At 48.9% G+C, this 23,312-nt stretch overlaps 1 protein-coding gene across 1 annotated transcript in view; it reads left to right on the top strand.

Moving 5' to 3' along the window:
* Positions 1-23,312, top strand: part of btbd11b (BTB (POZ) domain containing 11b) — a 69,399-nt gene that overhangs the window by 25,877 nt on the left and 20,210 nt on the right. Inside the window, 1 exon segment of the mRNA XM_062547584.1 lies at positions 16,193-16,342. Coding sequence (XP_062403568.1) covers positions 16,193-16,342 — 150 coding nt within the window.

Below are 23,312 nucleotides of genomic sequence, written 5' to 3'. Positions count from 1 at the left end.
TGTTCCCTTCGAAACACCCTCTCAGCAGGTTTTGCCTACTGTATGTATCCACCTTAACTCAAACAGTGCAAAGCCACACACCCCAGCGGCTGTTACACTTTCTCTCAGAAGTTCCACTCCCATTTTAAAAAGGTCAGAGCCTTTTTCAGTGACTCGTTAGCGTTAGCTGATTCCCGTCATTAGCCAGAATCGTTAAAGCTCTCCAGACCCTCCACCACGAGTAGCCCTGCTGCGATCACCCCTGTAGCCTACTGTGTTTGGGTCCCTGCAGCCTTTAATTGGGCCTGATCATGTTAGCGTGCACGCGCCCCTCAACCCCGAGGTTGCTGTGGAGTGTGTAGTCGCAGGCTGAGGAGGCTAATATGGGCGCTGAGCTCCTGGAGAGATGTCAGTGGGCCTAAATCAAAGGCAGCGAGGAGTTGGACACTCCCTCCCTGTCATGCATTCTTACCTGACAGCACAGCACACACTCCCTGTCCATTGTAAGTGTTGACTATCTTGTGTTTTTACAGCATGAATGACAAAAGAATATCTTGTATGTCTTAGACAGACTCAAGTATCAGCCAGATTGATGATGTTGCAGGATGAACAGGCTATACTGTACATTAACCTGTTCCACTGTTGAAAACGTTGAGCAATTGACACACTTTCACTTTTTGTGTTGCTGTAGGTGTTTGCCATGTGTGTGCTGCAGGTCTGTCTGTCTCTACTCTCCTTAAACTTTGAGCAAGTGAACATAGAGGCTTGTGGGTCCTGTTGTATCTAATTCCTTGTGTATGTGCAGACATGTCACCAGTGACAGATGAGCTCATTTGTGATCTGTTGTATGTCAGGCGTGCTTGTGACAGGTCCTCAATCAGCTGGTTAATGTGACAGAGGGATGAGGGGGTTGGGCTGGGGGTGAGTCACAATCAGAATTGGAATTTAATAAAGAATGACGCAATATCGCATCGACTGCCTGCTATTGTGAGAGAAAGACAACAGACTGGTTGAAAGCTAGATAATGAGTATGAACAGAGTGATTGTGAGTGTGTGTTGGGGGGGGGGGAGAAAAGAACATGATTCTTACCTGCCACTGTGCCACATCAGGGCTGTGTATGCGTGTGTGTGTGTGTGTGTGTGTGTGTGTGTGTGTGTGTGTGTGTGTGTGTGTGTGTGTGTTTGACTTATCTGTCCAGTGCCTACATTCATTTGGCACAGCACGAAGCAGAGTCAAGCTACTTTTCCTAAGCTTGTTTGACTTTGTTTAGTTTTTCCTCGAGGACCTACCCCTGTCCTCTCCATTTTCTCATAAGCTCATAATTGATGTTCAGTCTTACATGACCTACGCTACTGCATCCTCTCAGATAGAGACACCTTATAAACACAATGTGTCTTTTTAATATTGACTAACATATTGATGTACAATAATGTACCCAAATATGGTCTAAGTAGAAACCTCATTTGTTGCTGTGTAAAAATAATGCTGTGTAAAATGTAAATTAACTCAGAAAGTGATAACCTGTAAATCTCGTGAACCCATATTTAGTGCAGACATGTCAACATATCAAATGTTGAAACTGACTATTTCAAGGAAAATATCTGCTCATTTAGAATTTGATGCCATCAACGCATCTCAAAAAAGTTGGGACAAGGGCAACAAAAGAGAACACACAGAGGAATATTTCACAGCTAATAAGGTAATCTGGCACTTTGATTGGGTATGAAAAGAACATCATAGAGCAGCTGAGTCTGTCAGAAGTAAAGATAGCGAGGTATTCATCTCTCTGTGAAAACATGTGCGGGCAAATAACGCAACAATAGGAGAATAATGATCCTCACCATGAAATTGCAAAGAATATTGGGGATTTCATCATCTATAATACATAATATCAATGAAATAGAGAAATCTTTGTGAATAAAGTATACATGACTGAAAAACAATATTGGGTGGCCTTGATCTTCCGGGCCTTAAATAGCCCTGCATTAAAAGCAGGCCATGCAATGCAATGACCTAGTATATGCTGCAATTCTTTTTGTAGAAGACCTTGAATATTTCAGGAAAGCATGGCCAGGCTGCATTCTATTACAGCAGTATGGTTCCATTGAGACCTGGCGCTAAAATGGCCTGCAGTTCAGACCTGTCACGTCGGGTACATCATGACATGGAAAATATGATTACAAAAAGCCCAGACTGTTGAGCAGCTGAAATCCTGTATTGGGCAAGTTGTTTCTACAAACAACATTTTAGTTTCAAAACTCTAGCAACCTACTTCCTCAGTTCCCAAACATTTACAAACTGTTGTTAAAAGAAGAGGTGAAGCAACACAGTCATAAATATGTCCCTGTTCCCACTATTTTGTACAGCTTCAAATTCAAAATGAACATATATTTTTCAAAAAGGAGTTTCTCTGTTGAATATAACTGATATATTTGACATGCATCCTGTTTTTATTTACATTTTACATTGTACTTCTTTCTTGAAATGGGATTTTCTGGTGGTTCCCTTCTCTAAGACCAATGTATAGTATTGCCTGGTGGGACCCTGCTGGTCTGAAATCCTTAAGTGGGAGGATGACGGGAGTCTACAGTAGGTTGCAGCTGGCAAGAATTCTACAGCTGGGACCCAAACCTTAATCCGCCAGCCATCTCCTCCTCATTTACTAAGGAAATACCACATGAGGACCTGTTATTTCTGGGTGCCAGTGCTTGCAACCAGGCGCTGGGTGAGTTTCGAGGAGAGGAGACTTGGGTTGAAGACCTCCACAGACCCCTGCTTTGGATGTTGAACCTCTTGACCTCTTGTCATCTCAGCGGCATTAGCCGTGCAAGGGGAGCATCTGGGCCTGAGAAAGAGAGAAGATTAAGAAGTCAAGAGTCAGACAGAGAGGAAGAAGAATAGACCACGACAGAATGGGGAAGGGAAAGAGAAAGAAAGATCTAGAAAGAGGCAGATAAGGAGAGACCGGGGAAGAGAGAGGGAGGATAAAAGCCTGAACTAAAGTAAATGTGTGGGCTGGCCTGACAGTAAGTGGACTGGAGGAGGGCCGCTAGGACAGCTTGACAAGGAAATGGGTTTTCCCTTTGAGATGTGAATGGGTCATATAAAAACGTCACTTTAACGGCCATCAGCCGTAGCGGCTCACTCTTCCTCTTTGGAGATGTCTGCTGCTGCCGTATGCTGAAGTATTGTTTCCCATACGTTTTTCATATGTGTGAGAGAGCGCATGCACATATGCTTGACTGTGTGTGTGTGTGTGTATGTGTGTGCAAGACTGAGACAGACCATCACATGGCGATTCCATCTCGCGGTGTCTGTCTCCGTGTGCCCCGCGCACTGCCACTGTAATCCAGGGGGCAGCTCTGCGAAGGCAGAATGATAAATTACACACGGCGAGCTAAACAATTACAGAGCCATTTGGAGCTCAGTCGCGCACAAATTACCGGCCTGCTCCTGCTGGAACCCCAAAGAGTAATGGACTCTGACTGAAAAGGCAAATAAAGTTTTCTAATATCAATTTCTACTGAGGAAATTCTTCAGGGCCCCCGGGCCTCGCTGTCATTCCCACGACGGAAGATAGATGGAACGTCAGCGGGAAAATGACCCCACCATGCCTTCGTTGGCCCGCTCAGCGTCAAACACACACACACATTCCCCAGGAATCACAGTGCCCGTTTTCACAAAATTAGAAATATACACAAATGCCAGAATGGCACCTTCTGTGTGGATGAATCTGCAGAATGCCCAAGGAGATTGTCACATTAAAAAGACTGGTCACAACTCTCATTATGCATGCAGGAGAGAATGCAAAGCCAGCAATCACAATTGATGGATTGCAGTTTTTTTACGTTATGTAACGGTTTTCTAATCTTTAAACATTATGTAAGTGTATGTTTGTGTAACTGTAAATGAATATAGAATTTTCCAACTTGTACCATCTGGAAGTTATCTGTCAGAAAGTAGAGACGTGTTAGTGTTTGGGTCAGTGAAAAACCGGAAAGACCTGTCAAGCAACATATGGTGCTTATTGTTTGCAATTAGAGCAAAAAGAATAATGGCATGTTATCAATAGACGACTTGAACTTTATCAAAGTGTGTTTTCTTTGGCCAGACCATGTTAACTAGCCAGTACTTTGGTATGTGTTATGTTCCCATAACCCAAAGCCACAGCACTAGTCACACCAAAGCCTTGGTGACACACTCCTACCCAGAAGAAGCTGGAAACATTTCATTCATGGCACCACTCTGGTCTTCCATTTTGAAGATATCTGTGTGAACTTTGATAAGAATTGAATAGTTCCGTTCCAGTTGCTCAAGTTTGGCATGTTGCTAGTACATATTGGCTTATTTCACTGATGGAGACTTCAGCTGATGCATCAGGGACTTTGTGCAAATACTGTTTTTGTTTTTGAGACATTTTGTGCAGTGATTTGGGGTTTCACTGTAGCTGTGGTATGAGAGGATGTGGATGGGGGTGTGTGTGGGAACAATGGCCTGCTTTGTGTCCAGAGGCAGCCTTCATTACAAGGCCAGATCAGTGTGTCCGTGCGTGTGTGTGTGTGTGTGTGTGTGTGTTTATGTGTGTGTGTGTGTGTGTGTGTGTGTGTACAGTATGTGTGTGTGTGTGTGTGTGTGTGTGTGTGCCAGATCAGTGGCGGCATTATCTCCCTGATTACTGATCTGGCTCCATTCAATAGTGTACGGGCCTGAAAGGGCACTTCACTTTGCTGTATGAGGGAGGGGTGTGTGTGTGCGTGGGTGGGTGTGTGTGTGTGTGTGTGTGTGTGTGTGTGTGTGTGTGTGTGTGTGTGTGTGTGTGTGTGTGTGTGTGTGTGTATTAACACGTGTGTATGAGCATTCCAGAAGGAGTGTGTAATATGTGTGCATGCACATGTCTTGTGTGTGTGAGAGAGAGAGAGAGAGACAGAGTGTGTGTCCATAGTCTGATGAGTGACTGTGTTGTCTGTCCGTAAAGTGTGATGTAATGGGGTCGCCAGGAGGCACTGGTTTCCGTAGCGCAGGCAGAGGCTGTCAGAACGTTCCGGATGCGGATGACTCGGGCCTGCGAGCGCAGAGCGACACAACAGGCTTTTAGCTCAATATCACCGCACCATCCGCACAGCAGGCACGCCAGCTCACAGCACCAAGCAGTCAGCCACACGTTTCAGCCCATGTGCTTCTGTCTGTGTGTGTGTGTGTGTGTGTGTGTTTGCATGTGCCAGTGAATGCACAAGTGTGTGCTTGTCTAAGTGGGTGTGTATGTGAATGAACGTATGGCAAGTACTCATTACTCTTTAAGGATGTAATTACAATCAAAATCTTTAATATGTATTAATAATGTCACTGTTGGAATCTCCCCACACTCTGGCTGGAATTTAAACTTGATTAAAGCTACTGAACTGCATTTGGTAGACAAGCATTCATTAATTGTCATTACTATGGTAATTAATGAAGAAATGAAAGTGATTAGCATAGATATGGGTGTTATTATATCATGGTAGACTATTATAATTTATTACAGTGATTGGAAGCTATAGCTTTAGCTTTAGTGTGGTCTACCATACCCAGGGGACCCATCCAGACACAGAACTCAGCCCAGCCCAGCCCAGCCCAGCCCAGCCCAGCTCTCCAATTGCGGTAATAAAACCCCTCAGGTGTGAGACCTGCTCTCGGAGCAGTCCAATAAATAAACGCCAGTCATTTATCTCACAACAAATCCCATGGCTGCTCAGTTCTGGGCCCGCGGCGTGATGATGGAGGCATTTCTTCCCTCAGTGGCAGTGAATCCTGCCTGGGCCCCAGTGGCACTGTGTCACCCCCGCGTGACAGGAGGACCACAGGGCTTCCCCCAGCTCCACTAGTACGAGGGGAAACAAGCCAATATCACGCCCCATAGACCGCCAGTTATGGCTCTTTTTTTGTCTTCCAATTTGACTCCATTTATGTATGATAGACCTCAGCTTTACAGTAATACTATAGCCAAAATACCATTGAATATTTTCATGAGCCAGTTATTTCTAAAGCAGTGCAAGGACATGGTGTGAATGCATTTAGAGAAATGTTCAGTATGAGACGTGTTTGGCTGCTGCTTCTGAATGCCGTTAGAGAACAGAGCCACTCGTCTCCTGCAGACATGGCAGTGATGGACAAAGCGCATGCCATTGAGCCCAAGTGGTGAATCTTTCTAAAGGCTGAGGGGGGCTCACACAAGCTTGGAGGGCTTCCTTGGGCTGCCGCCATTCCCCCATGACAACAATATGGAACCTGAGAGATGCCAGATTTGCCCTCCAGGGTTTCGTGCCACTGAGTCGATTTCCAGTGGGCATTGTATCGTTTTTTCCCGACATTTTCCGTTTTCCAGTCTTCTGAAATTACCCTCACAAGTCACCTAGTGATAAGAAGCTCAGCACCAATCCAACTCTCTGATCTGCACAGCAACTCAAAGCACGTACTTGTGGTTGGTGCAGAACCAGTGGAGGCATGTGTTGCCATAGAAAGACATGTGCACATCTAATTTCACCAGTTTAGGTGTTAGATTGAGTTTCAGTGTGGAAACCGCGCTGTAAGAAACCCAGTTGAACTATTTTTGAAAGTGGACTTTGTTGTTGTTATTCCTTCCCAAGAGAACATTGTGTGGGAGTGACTTTCTTCTTCACACCTCGAGTCCACTGTTAAACAATCCCCAGCCAGCTCATATTAAAATTGCACTGTTACTGTGCAGTATGTACAGTATGTGTGTGTGTGTATGTGTGTGTGTGTGTGTGTGTGTGTGTGTGTGTGTGTGTGTGTGTGTGTGTGTGTGTGTGTGGGTATGGGTATGCAGTGTATGTTTGTGAGTGTATGGATGTGTGGGTGCATGTGTGCAATGTGCTGTGTGTGTTTGTTTGTGTGTGTGTGTGTGTGTGTGTGTGCATGTGCGTGCTTATGACTGTGGATCTCCCCTCTCCTTCTGCCAATGAACACATGGTTCAATGACAAATCCCTGCACCAGTCCAAGTCTCTGATCTGCAGACCCAGAGCACATGGCTGTGGTTGGAGCACGACCGGCGCAGGTTTCTTGGCGTTTGGGAATCTCAGACATACTGTACTGTACCGTGACTTACTGCAGCGCTGCCAGACATGCCTCGCCTTTTGGGGGTTTCACACACTTTTTTGCACACTCCAGCCCTTTCATTCTCTCACTCACTCCATGCACTTTCTTTCTCTCACTCACTCCCATGCACTTTCTTTCTCTCACTCACTTCCATGCACTATCTCTCTCTCACTCACTTCCATGCACTATCTCTCTCTCACTCACTTCCATGCACTCTCTCACTCACTTCCATGCACTCTCTCCGCTCCTCTCTGGCTTGTGTCCTGATGCTCTCTGTGCATCTCATTTTCCCAGTCCTGTAATTTCCAGCTAGATGAATGGTAGGCCGGATTCCCCAGATTCCTGTGGGTGCAGACGGCACATGCCAATTACAACCAAGTCCCAGATACATAGTACAAACATCCCCTCTCCACAAACACACACCCACACACACTATTAGTTAATAACAGTTATTAATGATGTACTTCAGATGATGCCTGCACATTTAAATTGCAGTGCATCAAATGAGCCAGAGGGAATGTGCAAAGTGCCTTCATCAGGAGAGAAGAAGGGAGAAGGGAATGAGCGCTGGCCCACGTAACTGATTGCATGACAGACTGTTGTAATGATCACAAGGACCGACTGCATTGGCTTGATGCTGAGTGTGAAAGTTCTGTCTGCTGGGGTAACTGCAGTTAGCCGTGGAGAATACTAGGGGCTTTTGATGTCAGAGACGGACTCTCTGCTAGTTGTCCTGGCTCTGCCTTTGCCTTTGCGCATCCCCTGGTTTGATCTCTCTTACGCAGTCTCTATCTCACATACATTCTCTCTCTCTCTCTCTCTCTCTCTCTCTCACTCTCACTCTCTCTCTCTCTCTCACTCTTTCCCTCTCTCACTCTCTCTTCCTTCCGTTAGTGTCCCCTTTCCCCCACATAAGGTGACCATCTGTCTGTTGTACCTCCCCACCAGTGCATTGGGACCTGCTGCCTAGACAGCACAGTCTCGCATGTCAGACCGAGCTTGTTCCGAACGCCCCAGTCAGCAAAAGCACTCCACACTCAGCTGACACACAGTGACAGATCCTCTGAAAGGTAGTCTGCATGGAGAGACCTCACACACAAAATTAGCCTTAGCAACAGCGCCAGCAACCAGCTCGCGCTCCACCTCTCCTCCTGCCATTCAGATGTAGCATGTGTGTGTGTGTGTGTGTGTGTGTGTGTGTGTGTGTGTGTGTGTGTGTGTGTGTGTGTGTGTGATTGAGATTTACTGTCCGCAGAGAGGGAACGTAACACGACTCAGCTGTTTTGGTAGCGGTTAGACGCGGCCAGAAACTCTTCTCGTACAGACGTCCAACTCAAGCGTCTCCGTAAATTCCAGAGACAAGGCTACTGTGCTATTGTTTTGCTTGGCCAGCGCCGGGACGCCCTCGTTTGAATGGCGCATAGCTGTGGCTGTGCGGCGCAACCGAAGGTGTGGACCCTCTCCCTCTGAGAGCAGGCCAACGCCAGAGCCTCAGAAGCGTCCCCCTGAGGACTCCAGGCAGCCAACAGAGGAGAAAGAAGGAGTAAAGGATGAGGAAGAAGAGGAGGAGGAAGAGGAGGAGGAGGAAGAGGAGGAAGAGGAGGAGGCAAGCGAGAGGGCTCGGTTTTGCCCTCCAAAATAGATTTAAGTACAGAGCGCCAGCCGCAGCGAGGTCCCAGCGGCGTGCTCCAGCCTGGGAAACACTTGTGCTGCCACCGCACGGGCCTGGCACTGCGCCACCCGGGGCTGAGCGTGCGTGGGTCGCTGGGTTGTGTGGGCGTGGGTGAGTGGGCGTGTTGGGGGCATCTCCAGGGCAGCGGGCATTGTGGTGATACGCGCCATGTCCGGATGGACGATGGGGGCGTCCCTGCCATCCCCACGCGCCCGTCTGTTCCAGCCATCACCCCTCTCTCCCTCCGACAGCCTGGGACATGCCAGAGCAGCAGTGGCACAACACCAGGCACCACCAACCAGCCAACATACCGTAATTTCCCGACTATTAGCCGCGGCTTATATATTGATTCTGCTAAATTTCTTCAGCTATGAGGTTAATACAGGGGGGCAGTTAATATGGTGTTAATATAATTTTGTTTCTTTTAACTTGCATAAAATACTGTCCTGCGGCTTATATGCTGGAAATTGCTGTATTCCCCTCTGTTTTCATATTCAGCTGAATTCGGTGTCATTAATATTCTGCTGTAAACACTGGGTTATTGTGTTCAAGATGATCTGTAGAAATGTGAGGGTGCTTTGGTGATATCCACTGACAGCCCAAACCCTCCTCCAGTGCAGGCTCATGGTAACAGATGTGTGTGTGTGTGTGTGTGTGTGTGTGTGTGTGCCACTGCAGTCTCTCCCCCTCCAGTTCAACACAGAGCCCCAGCCCCAGCCCCGACTCAGACTCTGCTAACCCGTGACGCTGATGGTGACTCAGGGCTCAGCGCATAGAGGGGGTGGGGGTGGGGGTGGGGGTGGGTGCTCTTTGTGGATTTTTTCCTAAGTGAGGGATTTGCCAGGAAGGGATTTATTATAAAAGCGACACCGTGAATCTCGAAAGGGGCTGCTCGAAAAGGGAGTCAAAGGTCATTTGTAGGAGAGGCACCTACAGTATAGCCGTGCCTGTGCCTGTTGAACTAACCCAGGAGTGAAGAGAGGCACCTACAGTATAGCCGTGCCTGTGCCTGTTGAACTAACCCAATAGTGAGGAGAGGCACCTACAGTATAGCCGTGCCTGTGCCTGTTGAACTAACCCAATAGTGAAGAGTGAGGAGCCTGGGCCTTATTACCCCAGTGTCCTAGATTCCTATTCTTATGAGAGGAAGGCAGCTCTGTGTATGCACTGAGTGAAAGGGAAGCAATTCAAGTCTTGGCTGTGCCAGCTCTCCGCATCGGATCATTCCCCTCCAGTGCACATCCTCCTTCAGGGGTTTGTGCTTTCTCCGTCCTCCCTCTCTCTCTTCCACCCTCTCTCTCTCTCTTCCTCTCTCTCTCTCTCTCTCTCTCTCTCTCTCTCTCTCTCTCCATGCCACACTCTCTTCCTCTCTCTTTCCTAACCCTCTCTCCAGCCGTGTCCCTCATTTCCCGCTCTGCCTCCCTCTTTAATGGCTTTAGCGACGAGACTAAAAGGACACAGTGACCTGTTAGGGCAGCGGTGACATAACTTTAGCCCCGCTGGCCGCTGGCCGGCAGTCAGACGGACGGACGAGCGTGAGAGGGAGCAGGCCAGGGCCGTCTGCGGCACCACGGCTGTGGCGGTGCGGTGAGGGCAGCCAGCATGCACAGCACGGCACGGCACACTCCTAGCACCGACGGGGGAATTCTCCCTCATGGAGCAGCGTGACTCTCCCGCCGCCAAGGGCTGTTTGCTGTTCCATCATGCACGTAAACACACCCTGTTCCTCTGAAGTTCAGATGCAGAAATTAAATTTGGACACGAGACATGTTTTTAAGTGATGACTCTTCAACAAGCCCCACAGTTTGGTGGAAGTCATTTTAAAATAAGCTGCGATTTTACAGTACGAATGCACAACCTAGTTTGTGGGCTGATGCACAAAGTGGAGACAGAAAAGAGTTTGCGAAACATCAATAAATAAACAATTTTAGTGAACATCTGGGGCTTTTAATCCAGATCCTCTCAGTTGTGGTCAATCAAGCCAGCTATGCCCGCGCAATACCAAGTGCCTGTTGCACAAGCGCTAGCTGCCTGTGGGTTCTGAGAGACATAACAAATAAGCATCAACAGCACCAATATGAGTGTTATTCACTTTTCATGTGTGCAAGGTTGTGCAAGCTGTACTGGGGTCAGGTTTGAGAGCTGTCAGTGTTGTGATGGATGAGGAGGCCCCTAGATGGTGCTTAATCCGGAATGTTCCCCCAGAGTTCCAGTTGCGTTTGAGTCATCACACTGAGTTGTGTTGAGCTGCTGTGTGGTGACAGGGATCACCTCCTCTCTCTGTGCGTGTGTGTGTGTGTGTGTGTGTGTGTGTGTGTGTGTGTGTGTGTGTGTCTCCTGCTGCTGATAGCTCTTCTCCAGATGGCCAGATGCTAACGAGAGACCTCTGAGGAGGTGTGGAGGAGCTGACGACGCCCTCTCTCCTCCTATGGGGTCCCTTCAGGAAGACTTTTAGCCTCCCGCACGGTGCAACACTCCACACTCCACATCTGACTGACTGAAGCCCTGCCAGAGACAAGAGAGAAGAGAGCGAGAGAGCGAAAGAGCGAGAGGGAAAAGAGGTGGAGAATGTCATAAAGATGGGGATTGGAGAAGGAGCAGGAAAGACGAGAGGGTGTGATGAGGAGTGTGGCGGAGTTTAGGAGGGGGAAATAAGAAGAGGCTCAGAGAGATAGAGGAGAGGAGAGGAACATTAGCGCTAGTGAGAGGGCAGAGAGGGAGATGATTGCTAGAGCTGACATGTCCAAACAGCTCTCTCCGAAACAACCGTTTATAGCTCAATTTCCCTCCTGGTTTGTGGCTGAAAAGAGCCCAATTGTAGAGGCCACCGTTCTCACCACCATCATCGCACATTTGAGTCGCTATTTTCAGTTGGGTCCTTAAACGCACCCAGGTGGCCTGATCGCGTATCTTCCTGATAAATAACCCTGAACTGAGCCATTATCTCCCCATGCCATTCCCTGCTGTTGTGACCCTATAGTGTAGCACGTGATCTGGCTGGCGCTCCAGAGGAGGTGGTCTAGTGAAACTCTGCACCCATGGAATGGGGGGGTGGGGGGGGGATCAGCCCCTTCACCGCTCTAAGTGCTTCAAGCTGCCCAGGAGACCTGCCTGCTGGCATGCACCCCACTCGAGCCAGAGGGGATAATTGGAAAAATATACACACTAAATTGGCGTATGTACACGTGTTTATGTTTGTGTGTGTGTGTGTGTGTGCGTGGGTGTGGGTGTGTGCGTGAGCGTGAGCGTGTGTGTGTGTATGTGTGTGTGTGTGTGTGTGTGTGTGTGTGTGTGTGTGTGTGTGTGTGTGTGTGTGTGTGTGTGTGTCTGGTATGCATGTTGGGGAGTGGAGGACGGTAACAGTAAGCACAGCAATGAATACCTTTTGATGTCTGACTTACACAAACCAAAATCCCTTAATGTGGTTAAAACCTTCACTGTGTTGCTGGCTTTTCTTGTGTGTAATCCGTCCTGAACTCTCAAAGGAAAACTTCAGAGTATCACTGTTCTACACCCTGGCATGTGCCATTCATTCTAAAGCTCTTCTTATTTTCCATTCAAATCACACATGTTCCAGACGCAGTTGTTCTGCTGCGATTATGAGCTGCGTGGCTTAAACGGTTCTGCGCTCTCTCTCCTACTCAGTGGGAAAGGAGTCAGCGTCTCAGCGTTTGTCTGTCTGTCCGTCCGTCCAGCTTTTACGTAACAGTGAGTGGGGTGTGGAAGAAGAAGCCGCACTCCGTAGGTTGAGTTGAAAACACTATCCCACTTGAGACGCCGCGGTTTCCGATTCAGACCGAGACGGACTCGCTGCACGCCGGCCCTTAACAGGCCCGGCCTCCTCTGCTCATCACGCGCTAAGAGGCCTCGGAATATAATGGGGGCAAGTGGGGCACTTCCTGATATAGCCGTGTCTTGCTGTGCGGTGACGTCTGAGGGGGGTTAATGGCGGAGAACAGCGGCGAGGCCCACGGCATCACTCAGTCTCCTGTGGGGCGAGTGCCACTGAAGGCATGACGACAGGAGGAGCATAAGACATGAGGAGGGAGATAAGAATAGAATACCCCTGTGCCATACTGCTCGGGAGAGAGGAAAGGGAAACTACAATTAGAGGATATGAGCGTTTGAAAATGATATGAATTATGAATTATACGGTGGCTGCGAAAAACAAGAATGGAATGAGTTGGTCACAAAGGTAAGAAGTATCCAGATAGAAATGAAACACTTAACTTAGAAATGAAACACTTAACAATTAATTCAATATATATATGCAGCGTAATAGACATAGCTGTAATCATCAATTGTCATGAACAGCTGTCACACAGGACTGGGTTTTTATGATGAAGGGTATTCTAGACTATTATTTGATTGTATTCACAGGAGTGTTGAATAATAAGCCTAGTCGGTGTGTTAGAGAGGAATACATTAGGCATGTACAGCACGGACCCAGAGGTAGCCTACAGGCTGAGACTAGAAAGAGATGAATATGTGATATGTGGATGGCATAATAAAACAGCAGAGCAGCAGTGATGTAGCTATATAGTGACAGTTTCAGGTGGTAATGACGAGAGACCACAGAGATGACAGCAGCGATGGTAGCACAGACCTCTGGGGCGGGGCCATTTTGTTTTCTGTGTGACACACTTGATTAGTGATGTGTGGCGCAGTCTCACCAAACACCTGTCTTTTGCTATGCGGCTACCAAGCAACCCAGATGAATCATTTACATGCCTTCGGTTGTGGTTACTATGTTTGAACATGACCTATAGCCTACTACACCTGTTTCTTCTTCTAATTAAAAACAAAAGTGACACAGACAGCTAGAAGAGATAATGTACTAAACCAGAACTGATGAGGTTATGTGGAAGTTTAGTAACTTTAGTAAACTTCAAGTCGGTGAGTTTTTGTGGACGGAGCTGAGCGCCAGACAGCTCTGGAGATGTGCTGTATTGTTTCTCGCCGCCTTCCTCCCTCATCAGAGAGGCTGGGCTGCCCGGGCAGCTGTGGAGCCGTGCGGCTCTCGCTTCGCCTCGCCCGCCGCGGGCTGCTGGAAATTGCATTTGGCCACGGTGTGCGAATGAGACACAAGGCAAACACACACAGCCCTAACACAGACTGCCAGGGGAACGGCTGCCGCCGCTCACCGCCTATCCATAATTCAGCAGTCGGCAGGCACAACAGCCACCATGCCCGGGCACCAAGCAGGAGAGACAACAAGGATGAGCAAGAATCCAATTTCCCTCCTTCTCCGCTGAGTATCGGCCAATAAGAGGCTGGATGACCTGGCGCCCTCCGCATGACCTTTGTAGATGAACTGAAAGTCAATGAAAGCCGTGCTGGACAAGAATAGCCCTACTGTTCGATATCACACTAATAACTTCATTCTTTGGCTTTGAAAATGTGATGTTCAGTGTAATGCTGGGTAACTGCTCAATTCATGCTGAAGTGGTCTTCTTCTGTTGTAATCTATCTGAAGTATTGAAGTATGTTCACACCTCTTCATCAAATCAACCCCGATGAGGATGTAGGTGTCACGGGTGTAGCCAGGAGAGCAGAGTGTGGACCCAAGTGCAAGGCAAGACACAGCACGATGAGGCAAAATCAGGCAAATCAGGAATCTTTATGCATAAACCAAAACTCAACTACACACATACACCACGTAACACAACTAATGACAGACAAAGACTGGGGGAAGACAGAGGGCTTAAATACACAAGGGAACAAGACACAGGTGATGACACTGAAACAATAACCAGGTACAGGTGAACTTAACAAGGGAATGACAGGACTAATCATGAGAGACAGGTGAGGGGCGGAGACAAGAACAAACCAGACCACATGGAGAGGGTAAACAAAGGAGCACATGGAACAGGACACAGGAAGTAAACAGGAAGACACAAGAGGAGCAGACATAATGGAAAACACTAGACAGGGAGGACAAGACAGGACAGGATCGTTACAGTAGGTCGTCTGCCGTGAGAGCTCCTCTTTCGAGGCCCGTGGTGGCACTGCTAACGACCAACTGTTAGAGTGCATTGTCATCCAGGCACAAGATGTCCCGGGCAGTAATTGCTTGCGTGTACAGAAACAAAACACCACTCAGCCCCCAGCTGGATGGCTGCTGGGATGCTGCATGCCAAGTGTAGCACCTGTTGGTCTGTGCGAGCGATGTCTGAACTTGTGAAGCTCTCCAGTGACTTAGCAAAGGCCACCTGTACTTACAGACTGCTACCGGCTTCATTTAGTAGATACTTACCAGATGAAAACGTGTAACTCTCTTAAGCCTTTTAGTCCTTGAAGCTTGTTTGAAGCATCCAGCATCCTGTTTTTGTGTCTAATGCATCAATCTCATTTTATGCAATCCCTCTGCGTGCAATAACATAACCCAAATAGATGACCCAAGCATTTCCCTCAGATAGCCAGACATGACCAAAATATCCAAAATATCACCGTCCATCCTCAGCACTCACCACACTGTACACTATTTGAGTCAGCGAGGAGGACATGATTTGGGTGGTCCGGTGTGTGTCTAGGCAGATAGACAGGCAGGCAGGCAGGCAGGAAGGCCCCAATAAGAGCGCCTCTATTACAGACACACACACACACACACACACACACACACACACACACACACACACAGTGTCTAGGCAGATAGACGGGCAGGCAGGCAGGCCCCAATAAGAGCGCCTCTATTTTCAGCTGTTTGCCTGAGAGCCTGCGCTGCCCCAGGGGAAGAGCCACTCCGGTCGCGGGGTGTGTGGGCCAGTGGAGTCTGGGACAGGGCAGGACGGGGCAGGACGGGACAGGACAGGAGAGGAGAGGAGAGGACAGGACGGGGCAGGACAGGACAGGACAGGACAGGGCAGGGCAGGAGAGGACAGGGCAGGGCAGGAGAGGACAGGACAGGACAGGAGAGGAGAGGACAGGAGAAGAGAGGTCAGGGCAGGAGAGGACAGGGCAGGAGAAGAGAGGTCAGGGCAGGACAGGACAGGGCAGGAGAGGAGAGGACAGGACAGGACAGGACAGGAGAGGAGAGGACAGGACAGGGCAGGAGAGGACAGGGCAGGACAGGACAGGACAGACAGCTCTGATGCTGCTGGCTTGGCAGTGCGGCCGCGCCATGCTACAGTCCTGCTGACACGAGCGTGTTTCCCTGCGTTCTGTTAAATCAGCTGGATCTGCATTCCGTCTCATTTGCCTGCCTTGACTGACTCTCTCTCTCTCTCCCCCCCCTCTCTCTTCCTCTCTCTCTCTGCCCTCTCTCTCTCTCTGCCCCTCTCTCTCCATCTCTCTCTCTCTCTGCCCCTCTCTCTCCATCTCTCTCTCTCTCTCTCTCCCTCTCTCTCTGTCCATCTCTCTCTCTGCCCTCTCTCTCTCCCTCTCTCCATCTCTCTCTCTCTCTCTCCCTCTCTCTCTCTCTGTCCATCTCCCTGGTTCTCTCCCTCAGGAGTGCTCAGTCTGCCGGACAGCTTGAGCTTGCACAGGGATCAGCAGAGGTCTGGGAAGGCGGGAGAGGGTCAAGCCTACAGCCAATCAGAGCTCCGCACCATCGAGCAGTCCCTCCTGGCCACCCGTGTGGGCAGCATCGCCGAACTCAGTGAGTTCTCTATGTGTGTGTGTGTGTGTGTGTGTGTGTGTGTGTGTGTGTGTGTGTGTGTGTGTGTGCATGTGTGCGTGTGTATGCATGTGCATGTGTGTGAATGTCTGTGTGTGTGTGTGTGTGTGTGCGCGGGTGTGTGTGTGTGTATGTATAATGGAGTTAATGTTTGAAAAGAGAAGTTGTGGGGGGTATGATGAGTCATGCAATTTTGTGAGCGTGGCCACTTTTGAGTGTGTGTACGTGCATGTGCGTGCGTGTTTGCATGAATGCGTGCGTGCAGGTGTTTGTGTGTGTGTGTGTGTGTGTGTGTGTGTGTGTGTGCACTTCTGTTTGAGTGTGTTCGTACCTGCCAAATAAATGTAATGAAAATGAAACACCAGCTTATATGGAATGTCTGAGCAGGTTGTGTGGAAACTCTCGCAGCGCTCCAGGGCCGACACGACAGCAGGTGTTTGGTATTCTTGGCTTGCGAGTTGAGCACCAGGGCTGTGGGCTGCAGTGGCGGCAAACCTCTGCAGGCCCATTCAGAGTAGCAGTCAAGTGCACGTCCATATGCTGCGCTAGCCTAGCGTGACCTGAGAGGGCTGTGCAGAGCTGCTGAGCGCAGGCAGGCCAGGTCATGAAAGATTAAAGGCGCTTGGACACGGGGGAAGTAATGATTACTGTAGTTAATCAAGCTATGAATTATGAGCTCCTTTTAAAACACTGTGGATCATAGTGAATCCATTGAACCAGGTTGCTGTTTCGTTCTGGGGAGTTAAGTGGGTGGCTACGGAGATGTAAACTGTATTTTGATTTAATCCTGTGGGATTGACTGTATATGGGATTTGATATTGTCATTAAACAGTTGTAAAGAATTCTCTGTGTTTTTGTTAAGATGGTGCCTTAGTGTACAGTATCTGTATGGGGGTTAAAGTGTCTTCCTAGTGTATGGGGGTTAAGGTGTCTTCCTAGTGTACTGTATCTGTATGGGGGTTAAGGTGTCTTCCTAGCGTACTGTATCTGTACAGGGGTTAAGGTGTCTTCCTAGTGTATGGGGGTTAAGGTGTCTTCCTAGTGTACTGTATCTGTATGGGGGTTAAGATGTCTTCCTAGTGTACTGTATCTGTATGGGGGTTAAGGTGTCTTCCTAGTGTACTGTATCTGTATGGGGGTTAAGGTGTCTTCCTAGTGTACTGTATCTGTATGGGGGTTAAGGTGTCTTCCTAGCGTATTGTATCTGTACAGGGGTTAAGGTGTCTTCCTAGTGTATGGGGGTTAAGGTGTCTTCCTAGTGTACTGTATCTGTATGGGGGTTAAGGTGTCTTCCTAGTGTACTGTATCTGTATGGGGGTTAAGGTGTCTTCCTAGTGTACTGTATCTGTATGGGGGTTAAGGTGTCTTCCTAGCGTACTGTATATATGGGGGTTAAGGTGTCTTCCTAGCGTACTGTATCTGTATGGGGGTTAAGGTGTCTTCCTAGTGTATGGGGGTTAAGGTGTCTTCCTAGTGTATCTGTATGGGGGTTAAGGTGTCTTCCTGGTGTGTCTGTGTGGGGGTTAAGGTGTCTTCCTAGTGTATGGGTGTTAAGGTGCCTTCCTGGTGTATCTGTATTGGGATTAAGGTGGTAATGAGGAGCTGTGTGATCTCCTTGAGTGGAGGGGTTTATACCAGGACTCCTCCACAGAGGCACACTCTGTGCCCCGGAATGAAGTTGTGCATTAGCATATGACTTCATAGCCCTGCCTGCACTACACTGCACTAGCGCTGCTGCTGGAGGAGCGACGCCTCAGTGCTCAGTGGAGCACATTAAACATTAAACATTAAACTGAGCAGGGCTCTCTCTGCGGCTGCTCCAGCTCACACACAGCTCTGCTCCGCTCCCAGCTTCAGGTTGAAGTACATTCCACCAGCTGCTGCAGTGGTGTGTGATGGGGTGTGTGTGTGTGTGTGTGTGTGATGCCTACTTGTCTGTCTTGTATGCAAACTGAGCATAAAATCATTCGTTTTTCTAACATTGGTACTTGAGAGATGTCTGCGAGAGTTAAAAGATTGCTTGGATGTATGAAATGAATCCTTATTGGCATCATAAGCTATGAGTGAAATGAATGAAAAGAAAAATCAATGTGGGTTGAAGTTATTCATTGATTTAATATCTTTTGAAGATCTCTGTTTTCCATAATTAGATTAACCTCTTCTGCCTTTCCCTTGGCTTTGTTTCCTCGCCGCATCGATTGGGCGAAGCTGAATATTATTATGCTTGAACAGTAATGAAAGCAGGTTCTTTTTTTCAAAGTCATGAGAGAGAATCTTTACGTCATAAAAATTGTGATGCAGCTACAATGCAGGTGTCTTGCAGAACATGAGGTGTTAAACACTGAGAGTGAGAGTGGTCTCTCTTCATAGAGGGAGGAATTGATTTTACACTGTTATCCAATATGTTTTACAACAGTCAACAAGCTCTATATTTATCTTGCCAATACGCAATGTAACCCTATATCCCATTCACATACATAAGACGGCCATAAAAATCAACCTCAGGAAATGAGGTAACTGGGATATGACTTCATGCTCGACTCCGTCACCAGTCAGCTCCATCTCTGCTGTGTGTGTGTGTGGGGGGAGGGGGGGGGCACAGAGAAGCACAGAGAGGTTTTTTTTGGGGCACAGAGAAGTTCTTCTGGGGTACAGAGAAGTTCTTTTGGGGTACAGAGAAGTTCTTCTGGGGTACAGAGAAGTTTCTCTGAGGTACCGAGAAGTTCTTCTCCCTCCTCCATGTTGCTCCTATGTGTTCAGTGCTCCACTAAGAGCCATTGAATGCAGTGCCCCCATGAGCACCGCTGTGTCCCAGTGACGGTGTGCTGGAGAGTGGTGGGGATAAGAGGGTGCTTGTCGTGCCGCTGCCTCTCCTCTCCTGCTGCTGGGGACAGAGTGAGCAGTCAGCACAACTGTAGACAGGATGGGCGGATTGCGCTTTCTCCCGAAATACCTCCGCGGCTCGCAGCTCAGATATCAGCCCAGCGTCTCTGGGTGCTGCCAGATATCAGTGAGGCTGCCGTCTCCTCCTCTTCCTCCTCCTCCTCCTCCTCCTCCTCCTTCATCTCCTTCTGTGTTTCATGCCTGAGCATCGCTCCGAGACTGTCCCCACAGGACCTCTACGGGAGACAGAGGACAGCCCCCCCTCAGCGCTTCACTTTAAAACACGCGCGCACACACACACACACACACACACACACACACACACACACACACACACACACCATACTCTAAGGCAAGGTCAGGGAAGGAGAGTGTGAGTTAGGGAATGAAGTCAGTCACAAAGGAGCACTTATCTCATTCATCTGGCCATTACAGAATGGAATTTGTTGGAGCGGTGGGACAGCTTATTTGCCCGTTTATTCTCAGAGCTAATTTATATTTGTGTTCCATTGTTTGACATTCCCTCTTTAATTTGGTATAATTGGAAAGCTAAGTAGTGAATCAGACTGGAATGGAATTGTTTTTTGAGAGGAAGAGGAGGAGGAGGAGGAGGGGAGCTGCAGTAGGATGCATTCAAATTTGAGCTCACGGATTCACTGCGTCAGTGGGAGGTTACTGAGTTGGGGAGAGACTTTAATAGCGGAATGTTAAACGGGGAGTGCAGCTATATGGGGCTTGTTGCTTGTGCTGTGTGTATGCTTAAGAGCCCAGAGGGTGGTGTTTTAAAATCAGCTTACACATTTGCCTGGAGGCTGAAGGAGAAGCACGCCGCGGGTTTCACCGCACGGCTCTAATGAACATCTTAACTAACAGGAGGGTGAGCTGTGGACCCAGCTATGTTAATGTCCTCCTCTCTGAAAGGTTGACGGTCCTCAATGCCCCAAGCATCGTCAGTGCCCAGCTACCTGGTCAGGTCATCTCATCTCACCTGAGCACCTCCACTGTCCCAGCATGCACTGTCACAACAGTGTGAGACCGTATGCTGCGCTATAGGACTATGGGAATGAATATTTGATGCATGTTTAAAGAAGTGTCTTTATTGTTCGCTAGCTAACCCCATCTCTGTTTGCACAAGAGTCTGGTACGCTCCTCTCTCTCTCTCTTCTCCTCTCTGCCTCGTAGCATCCTCCGAAACCCGCTCGACTGGAGCTAATTTATTCAGATAATATCATATTCCATTTTTACAGTCGTAGAAAAAGCCGAGGATTATTCCCCACCCTTCCAGAAGAAAACTCTCCCTTCCAGCTCCGGATCCGGCGCGGCTTGCGCATCTTTCATCTCGTCTCTGCCATCGGAAGGGCTCGCTTTCCTCCCGCGGGCCGCCGTCTGCCAATCACCATCACTGGTTTTGGGAGTGGTGTTGTTGAGGCAGAGTGTTTATCTTGCCCTGCCAAAGTTGCCAAAGACTCTCCATCTATTTTTCCCCCACACAAAGTTCCTCTCCTTCTTGCTTTCCCACCAAAGGCATCCAAACATTCCTGAGCCCCCTTCTCCGAAAGATAGCACACACACACAAACACCCCCCTCAGAGAAGTGCAGTCTTTTTTTATCAGGTTATGAGACAGCTGTCCTCAGGCCCTGAAAGTAGTGCGGTGAAGAGCAGAACAACAGAGCAACAGAGCTCTCCCGTGGTGGATTGTTGTGTTGGTGTTTGTTTATGAGGACGTGTTGTGAAAAGGATGCCATTCAAAACAGCGGGCGCCCAGAGAGCCTGTTGAGCTGGCCCTTGAGCCTCTCGTGGGAGTGGGACCAGAGAGGGTTAAAGCACAAACGTTCGACCATTTCCGCGTCCTGTTTTCTGGGAGGGGTGGGTGGGGCGAAATCCCCCTTTAAGCAGACCTAGAAAGTGACATTACATTCAAACTGAACTGCTTGCCAATCTGACAGAGATCGATATCCCACTATGACGACTTTGCGATACGCCTCTTTAAGCAGACAGGAACTGTTCGAATTTTGCTTCCATAGAGATGCATTATGTTGCTCTATCTTGTCAGTAATGAAGGATCTTTGGTGGGACCTCTGGGGTGCGGCTGGCCACTGGCACCGTTGGGGCGCCCGCTTTAGTGTCTCTCCGTGATGGAGTGCCCGGATGCCCAGTCACTGCCCAGAATAATCTGCCAACGGTTTAGAAGCGTTTGGATCTGTCAGCCAGGTGAGGTCAGGGTTTGGGTGTCTGCATTCTACTCAGGCTTATTAAAAAGTCTCTTTGAAACGAGTCTCATATGGCACAGGAGTCCGTAGCTTTAAACAAGCAATTATGATAATAAAGGCCCTTTCGCAACAAGTCTGAATGGTCAGGTAATTTAATACTGTGTCCTTATTAGCCTTCACACTAACACTTCACACTTCGTGCATCAAGGACGATTTGTTTTTGCGATGAGAAATGCATTGGCGGCTGAGCGAATGCTGTCCTTGGTGCGTGTGCAGACTCCTCTGCGTTTGTGTGATGGCATCTCTCCCTGCCTTCAGTGTTCCACTGTTCCATCAGGACCTTGAGTTCCTCCGCGCGGTTGTCCATAGTTACGGCTCGTCGGCAGCCCTGACTGGAGCCCCGGAGTGACTCAGTGAGCCGCGCAAGAAAGAGTTTTCTCTCCGAGTGACTTTGCGGATATCTCCGGAGTTGGTTTGGGGACTCTGTCCTCTCCAGTGGCTGCCCGCACGGCTCTGGCTGGTCTCTGGAGTCGGAAGTCCAGTCAGCCAGGGCGATGCTCCCTCATGCTCCACTTGAGAGACCGGGAGGCAATGAAGCGCACCGAGGCCCATCATGGGTGGGGTCAAGTGACAGGCAGCCATTCATGAGACGGGCCGCGGCCATTGCACGCTCCCTTGGTCTCATCTTCCTCGTCTGCACAATAACACAGGGGCCAGGTGCCGGCCACAGGCTTTGGACTCAAATTAAACGTGTTTATTGCTTTTGTGGATCTCACTGATATGATTGTAATGGTGTGTATGTGTGTGTGTGTGTGTGCGTGTGTGTTGTGTGTGTGTGTGTTGTGTGTGTTTGTGTGTGCGTGCATGTGTGTGTTTGTGTGTGTGAAAGAGAGGGAGAGAGAGAGAGAGAAAGAGATAGAATGTGTGTGTGCAGTCTTAGTGAAAAGGGTCTTAAGATCCGACTGCATTGCTATCTCAATCCATAATCAGCCAATTACAGACTGAATTCATTAGCAGGGATTTATCAGCATTACACCAGTAATCACCAGTATGGCCCCTGCAGGATAATAACTCTGTTATGCAAAGCTGATGGCCCCTTGCACACCTCATCCAGGTCCCTGTCAGCTCTGTGGCAGACCCACTGGCCACTCCAGCCTGGCTGGGGGGGGGGGGGGGGGGGGGGGGGGGGGGGGCAGTAAAGCGTTTCATGGCTGGCTGGTGATCAACAACCGTTTCCATGTTTTTCTGTCGGTTTTCCCCTCTCGCTTTCCCAGAGTTCCACACACACACACACACACATACACACACACACACACGGACACACAAACTCTCTCTTTCTCTGCCCTGTGCGCCTTTGTGTCCTCGTAAAACTCTCACCAGGCCTGATGACCGCTAGGATTCTGCAGAGGCCAGGGAAGACTTGCTGTAAAGCCAGGCTTCCCACAGACACGGTGTGTGGGGGAAAACTGTGTTTATGTGTGTGTGTGTGTGTGCACTCACGTGTGTATGTGTGTGTGTGTGTGTGTGTGTGTGTGTGTATGTGTGTGCGCGCGCTGTGGATAAAACCAGAGAGCCATTACTGGCTCAAGTCCTGTAGCTGGAGGCACTGTAGTGTTTTTTGTACCTGTTTCTCTCTCTCTCTCTCTCTCTCTCTGTGTGTGTTTGTGTGTGTGTGTGTGTTTGTGTCTGTGGTACACACTTTTGTTTACTTGTTTGGAGTTTTTGAGGCGTTCAGGTTGTGAGCTGGCTGTGCACTGCCCTGTGGCTGTCAGCCATCGATCCTGTGCACTGCGTCCACTACACATGCCACACAGCACAGCCACGGCGGCCTCACAAGGCACAACGACATGGAGCTATT

Source organism: Sardina pilchardus, chromosome 10 (genome assembly GCF_963854185.1).
Source record: "Sardina pilchardus chromosome 10, fSarPil1.1, whole genome shotgun sequence".
NCBI classification, from domain to species: domain Eukaryota; kingdom Metazoa; phylum Chordata; class Actinopteri; order Clupeiformes; family Clupeidae; genus Sardina; species Sardina pilchardus.
This window is presented reverse-complemented; position numbering and strand designations above follow the sequence as displayed.